Source organism: Crocuta crocuta, unplaced genomic scaffold (genome assembly GCF_008692635.1).
Source record: "Crocuta crocuta isolate KB4526 unplaced genomic scaffold, BGI_CrCroc_1.0 scaffold463, whole genome shotgun sequence".
NCBI classification, from domain to species: domain Eukaryota; kingdom Metazoa; phylum Chordata; class Mammalia; order Carnivora; family Hyaenidae; genus Crocuta; species Crocuta crocuta.
The window spans coordinates 257,811-264,921 of NW_027527929.1; the positions used below are offsets into that span (position 1 = coordinate 257,811).

Consider the following 7,111-nt stretch of genomic DNA (forward strand, 5'->3'; position numbering starts at 1 on the left):
AGCATCAAACGCATCATTTATTTTATGCCGCCAAAATTAACCACAGAGATTCTTTACGCAGGGGGACGTGTGACTCCTACTCTTGGCTCTGAGGAAATGAGAGCTGAGGGCCTGGGTTCTGCCCAAGGTTCTATTCTTGGGTGAAAGTGGAGTTACCTGGCAATCTTTTTCCTTTCCTTCTCTTCAGCTTCCTCTTTCTGGGCAGTATTCAAACTTTCAGCATCAGCCAGATTGTCTACAGCAATGGCCAAGAAGACATTCAGTAGGATATCTAGTTTGAACATTTTAAGGGAACAACGCAATTTCTAAAGACAGCTATGTGTCATCAATAATGGCAACATCACACCCCTTTGTGTTCTGGGAGGCTAACAGGTGACTCTCCCCTAGTTGCTGTATTTACTTGATAAGACCAGAGGACCAGAACCCTGTTTGAAAAACAAAAACAAAAACCCCTAGAAAACTGTAGAAGACAGTCTGGAAAGAAGCAAAATTAAGGTTCACTAAACCCCATGAAAACCTACGAACTTTGACATTTCCTTTCATCTGTGTGCATCGATGCACATTGGCACATACGTGTGTCTCTGCACACCAGGTGTCTGTAGCTATAATACACGCTGCCTAAAACATTCCATAACATAAACATGGTATTTGTATGCATTTTGCATTTCACTTTATGCATACTGTTTTGTTTCTTTTAAAACACACACACACCCTTAACATATGTCCAGGATGCACTTTCCAAAATAGCCCCTTCTAAAGGCTACATGGGAATCAAATGATGATCCCACAAGATGATGATTGCACAACACAGTCCTGAGTCTTTCTCATCTGAAATGATCTTTGGAGTCTGCAGATACCTCGTTCATGCATCCATGACACAAACACCGTGTACTGCCAGATGGTGCCCGGCAATTCTTTTGAACGGTCCTCCTGTCACTGTATCTTTGACTACTGTGGGTGAATTGTGTTTTTTCAAATACTAAAATGTGAAGTGAAGTGAATGAGCATATTATCAGGTTTTTGGCTCTTACTCTAATGTTGTATGTGTGGTTTCCTTGGATGACAGAAGAAAAAAATTCTGAACAAGTTCCCTGAATCTCCTAGAAGATGCCTATTTCTTATTCACTAGCAGTTAAATACATTTTTTGAGAAGCACAGGGATCAGAGGGAGTAAGTCAAGAGGGCTCCTTCTCTGACAATGCTTCTCCCTGGCTGAGGCCTGGCCATCTGGGTGGAAGGCCGTGGGAGTCCAGAAACCCAGGGACAGGTGAAGGGCACCCATGTCCCACAGGGCCTGTGCAATCTGCAGTCTCAGGTGGGTAACACAAACGCAACCTAGCAAGGGACTGACGAGGAGATGCCTGCCTAGGATATCACACTGCACTAATCTATCCAAGTCTTTAAAGAGGATAGATACATGAATGAAATATACGAAAACTTTTAAAAACACGTTTGATATGCTAGACTATTTTTTAAGCAGAACGTAATGAGCCCGGGGAAGCAATCTGTCCTGGGCTGGGTGATGGCTTGGCAACACAAGCCCTCCTCTGACAGCTGAGGGGCAACTGTGGCTCAGGCAGGGATTAGTGCAGGGCTAACTGTCCTGAGGATTCCTACCAATGCTCTCACTGAAGAAATCATGTATCTTTACATTGTTGTAAAGCTTTCGATGACACCAAAATCCTTTGGGTAGCGGAAAGTGTTCTGAAGTAATAAACTACAGGAAAATTTTTACGAGTTTGGAATAGACAGTTTCCAAGAGCTCACACCCATCATCTGCATTTAGAAGCATTGCCCAGACCCTCCTGAACAGTGTGGTGTGCTCTGGAATTCATTCAGAAAGATCCACCAAGCACCTCTGTCACAGTGACGACTATGCTAGATGCTGGGGGCATGACAGACTGGAGTCCCTACTCCCACGTAGCATCTATTCTAGTTGGGGGAGACAGAACATACTTAAGCATTTCAGACAATGATATACATATTACAAAGAAAACACAGCCATGTAACCAGAATGAGTGTGGCCAGGGAATACTTCTCTGCAGACCCAAAGCTGGTATATTGCTCTGGCCCAGATAGTTCACTGCAAGGAAAGCACAATAAGAAAACATTGATTCATTTAACAAGCATTAAACAAGCTGACTATGTGCAAGACCCTCCACTATAAACCACGAGAGATGTGAATACAAAGAAGACAAGATGCCTGAAGCAAGAAGTTTATTGCTGGGGGCACCTGAGTGGCTCAGTCGGTTAAGTGTCCAACTCTTGACTCTGGCTCAGGTCTTGATCTCACAGTTCAGATTGTGAGATTGAGCCCCACATCAGGCTCTGCGCTATCAGCTTGGGATTCTCCCTCCCTCTCTCTCTGCCCCGTCCTTCACTTGTGCTCTCATTCTCTCTCTCAAAATAAATAAATGTTTTTTAAAAAAGAAGTTTATTGTTGAGCTGGGGGGATGGGGAAGCCCTCACCCCAAATCCAGTAGATGATGGTGCCCCGTGCAGCAGGAACTATGAGGATAACATCTGGCAGGAGAGCTCACCTCTGGGTAGGAGGGGTGTTCTAGCTGCCCGAGGGACTCAATGGGCTTCTATGTACTGACATGGGGATTTCCATAGAATAACTTGAAGCACAAAGTATTGTCCTTAGAAGTTTGCACAGGGTTACTGCACCGAAGAAAACTCACTAATGAACCAGTGAAGATTAGGGGGAAAACAGCTGAAGGAATCTGGGACTTCTCAGGAGAAGAATCTAGTTAGGATTCTTTAAAATAGAAAGGTGAAGACCAAGAGGTGGTATTCACATTACAGCCGCTCTTCCACCAAGCCCTTATTGAGGACTCCATACACCAGGGCTTGTGCCAGTCAGGGAGGTCAGAGAGAGAAAGAAGACACAGCCAAAAGTTTCAGGGTCCTAAAGGGTCTGATCAAGGGAAAGAGAGATCTAAACCTTCAGAAGTCTAGAATTAGAGAGTGCCGCTTGGCAGGGAAAAGGAATAAAAGGAGTCAGAAAAGAGCTCTCGGCCTAATACAGCCACTGGCCAATGGACACCTGATCCCCAGAGAGGTACAGATCAGCAAAGCCAGATCAGTCCGGGGAGCTTAGGTCAAGCCACTGCTGATGGGTCCCCACTGGTTAGGAAGGGTCTTAAGAGACACAGATTTACCCCTAACTTCCCAGGTTTGATGGCGCAGGGGACAACCGGCTCTGCCCTGAGCCTTCCCTTGGAACCTGTGCAGGAGCTGCACCAAACTGGGTGACAACCGGTACAGGCCACACACTGTCCCATGCTCCCTTCCCCAGCCTGCTCATTCCTCAAAGCCTTGCTGGAACTCTGACCCCACTACGCTGTTCCAGCAACAGTGAAGGGGAGCAGGTGTTAAGGTAGCAAGGTAAGGGCATACATCTCCCCGGCCCAAGAGCTGCCACCACCCGCCACCACGACCACCTCAAGGAAACTCAGACAGGGAGACACAAAAGGAGATGACAACGACAAAGCCTTGCTCGGCTTGAAGGATACAGTTACCACAAATGAAGAGGATGATGAAGTAGATGCAGACGATCATTCCCGAGGACGACGGGCCGCCATAGGCCATGATGCCATCATACATCACAGCGTTCCAGTCTTCACCTGTCAGAATCTAAGAGGCCAAAACTGTGGTCAGCCTGCATTCGCTGGACCACAGCTCCCGATGGTCTGCCATAGCTCGCTGGGGGCTGCCTGAATCTGGTTCCAGCTGCCTTTTACTGTCCGGTTTGTGCTCAACAAAGCCACTGGTTATCCCATAGAGTTGTGAAAACATTGTTTCCAATTACACAAACGCATGAGTTAAGTCTTCACATGGAAGTAAAGTAATGCCACACGTAAGACTTATGTAGTTTCTGGTGACACCCTAGTTTTGCCCCCAGCACCCAAAAACATGGTCTCTCTCTAGAAACTTTGTGCATGTAAACATATAGATACATGTCCAGAGAAAAGAGATAGTTGGTGTCTTCTCAAATTTATTAAACATAAAGAGTGTCATGCTATATGAATTTTCTGCATTTGCTTTCTTTTTTTTCCCACTCAGCAATATACTATGGAGACCCTCTGGGTCGGTCAATGCCCTTCAGTCCTTTTAACGGCTGCCTACTATTCCCCAGTTAACCTACTGAACTTGTAGACGCAGGGAACTGAAAATATCTCTGTAAATTTACAAGCTACCTCATGAGTAGATACTAAGAACTACCAGAAATTTCTAATTTAATCTTCCCTACTGATGATATTTGATAACTCAATCTATTGTGAGGTAGAATTGGATGAACCTAAATAGCATTTTAAAAACATACTATCTTCCAGGAGCTCCTGGGTGGCTCAGTCACTAAGGGTCTAACTTTGACTGAGGTCATGATCTCACAGCTTGTAAGTTCAAGCCCTGCGTCAGGCTCTGTGCTGACAGCTCAGAGCCTGGAGCCTGTTTTGGATTCTGTGTCTTCCTCTCTCTCTAACCCTCCCCTGCTCACACTCTGTCTCTCTCTCTTTCAAAAATAAATAAAACTTACAAAAATTAATAAAAGCATATTATCTTTGAGAGAGAGAGAGAAAGAAAGAGGGAGTGCATATGCTCTTGTATCATCTATCTGCACCAGATACTTTGAAAAGTGGAACTGTCATGGCTCACAACCCAACAGAAACATGGGCAAATGATTTCAAAAGAAAACGCAATTCCCAGAAAAGGAACTATCAATGCCTTTTCGTCACATGAAAGACATTCAGTTTCCCTCCTGATAAGAGAAGTAGAAAGACACTATTTTCATCTGTCAGACAACCATCAAAAAGTCTGAACACCCACCTGCTAAAAAAAGTAGTGAAAAAAGTAGTAAAAAAGTCAGTCAGTCTCCATGCCCTATCCCTGGAGGACAGACCGACGGTCCCGTGAGGAGCATCCCCCTCCCTGGAGGACAGACTAACAGTCCCATGAGGAGCCCTCCCTGGAGATGGACAGACAGTCCCGTGAAGAGCGTCCCCGTTCCTGGAGATGGACAGTCCCGTGAGGAGCGTCCCCCTCCCTGGAGATGGACAGACAGTCCCGTGAAGAGCGTCCCCGTCCCTGGAGATGGACAGACAGTCCCGTGAGGAGCATCCCCCTCCCTGGAGATGGACAGACAGTCCCGTGAGGAGCGTCCCCCTCCCTGGAGACGGACAGACAGTCCTGTGAGGAATGTGCTAGGCAAGAATATCAGAGTTGAAAATGTACCCACACCCTTCAAACCAGCAATTCCATTTCTGTGAAATATATCCTACACATGTAGGCTCACACGTGTGCCCGGGGTTTGAGTTTGCGGTCACCCACTGAGCAGAGGCCAGACACAATGATGTATTCGCCAGCTAGGGACTGGTTACATGAATTAGGGGCTGTGCAGACAACAGGATTCATGCAGAATCGGAAAGGAAGCAACTCTCATGGACCAATAAGGAAGGTTCTCAAGGACACTTTAAATGGTAAGATGATGGAAATGGCATGTAACATGAGCCACCATCTGAATCATACTGTATTCCTGGGTAGGTAGGTTGGTTGCTAGGTTCATTGATTCACATCTCCGAGCAAATAGATCTCAAAGAACACAGACACTATCCAGAGGGGGTTGCCTCTAGAAGGAGAAATTGTGGGCTGGGTGGGAAGGAGGCTATTTGTTACTTTATACTCTTTTGTAAACATTTGAATTTTCGCTATACACAGGTACTACCAAAACCCACCACCACCATACAGGTTTCTCTGAAATAAAATGGAAAAAATAACCAGTTGGTAGCTAAAAATTAAGTAGAATTCAAACAGAGTATATTTCAAAAAAGTATGGCCTTCAGTGGCAACATATTCCATCCACCTCAAAATGACCAAATGGGAATGAATCCTACAGATCATTCCCTCTAGTCTCTTGGTTTTTTGTTTTGTTTTGTTTTGTTTTGTTTTCAGAAAGTGGAGTGACTTCCCACGGTCACAGAGCTGTGCACTGAAAGAGCCAGCAGGGCCCTCAATGTCTAGGCCCCTCCCACCATGCCTTCCTTCCTCACCAGATGGGCTCTGAAGCTGGAGCTCACTGGCATCGGTGGGAAAAGCTACAAGGGAAGCTTGTATCTGCCACTCATTGTTTGAGGAAGGGCTTCAGCTCATAGCATATGAAGTGGGGGGTGGTTATAACACCCCAGCTGCAAGCCAGGTGGGTGTGGAGACTGCTGCTTTGACTGCCTAGCCACCTGCTTACCTCTGACGCTGTTCCCCCCTTCTCAGCTGCGATGCCTGCACAGGACCCGCAGTGCAGACGTGCTCAGAGCCCACATGTCCTCATTACATCACAGGAGGGAGAACAAAGGGGCAGAAAGCTGTCACAACCCTTTTATCACCCCAATTCCTCTGACTACACACTGGAGCATTAGGGCTTTAGAATTCACCTCTCTACACAAATCCGTTAGAGCCAGAATCACAAAGCTGGTCAGCCATCAAAAGTGAGCGCAGAACAGGAAGAGGATTTTAGGGCCTATCTCACAGAAAACCTCACAAAATCGAACAGAAGTTTTTGGTGTGTCATTCTGTACCACATCCAGGGGTCTCACACAGGCACTGAGTCACAGCACACAGACAGCCCGAGTTGGGTACGAAACCAATGGCTCCCACGGTGCCAGGTCTGTCAGAGCATGACTGGGGCAGAGGTCACTAACCACAGCAGAATCACTCTGTCTTCTCGAGCTGTGGACTGACAAGGCGGCGTCTCACGCGGGCCCCCTGCAAGGGCTCACCTGGAATACCGTCAGAAGGGCTTGAGGGAAATTGTCGAAGGTGCTCCGCTTGGTCTGCGTTTCGTCAAAATTAAACTTGCCACCAAACAGCTGCATCCCAAGCAAAGAAAAGATGATGATGAAGAGAAAAAGCAGGAGCAACAGCGAAGCGATGGACTTCATGGAGTTTAACAAGGAGGCCACTAAGTTGCTCAGGGAAGTCCAGTGCCTGGAAGTCAAAATGGGGGTGTGAGCCCAGAATGCCCGCGGGACACCACAAACATCATCGGACCAGGATGTGGCTGAATGACACCGCCCCTCCACCCTCCACCCCCACACCCCCCACCCCCGGCCAAAAA

General features: G+C 46.8%; 1 protein-coding gene across 3 annotated transcripts in view; it reads right to left on the bottom strand.

Annotated features, from left to right (window-relative positions):
* CACNA1D (calcium voltage-gated channel subunit alpha1 D) overlaps window positions 1-7,111 on the bottom strand; it is a 311,617-nt gene that overhangs the window by 77,610 nt on the left and 226,896 nt on the right. For all 3 annotated transcript variants that reach the window (XM_077749464.1, XM_077749470.1, XM_077749467.1), the window contains 3 exons: window positions 6,774-6,981; window positions 3,519-3,639; window positions 157-271 (listed from right to left, as the gene is read on the bottom strand). In XM_077749464.1, the coding sequence (XP_077605590.1) occupies window positions 157-271; window positions 3,519-3,639; window positions 6,774-6,981 (444 nt within the window). The remainder of the gene's footprint in view (window positions 1-156; window positions 272-3,518; window positions 3,640-6,773; window positions 6,982-7,111) is intronic.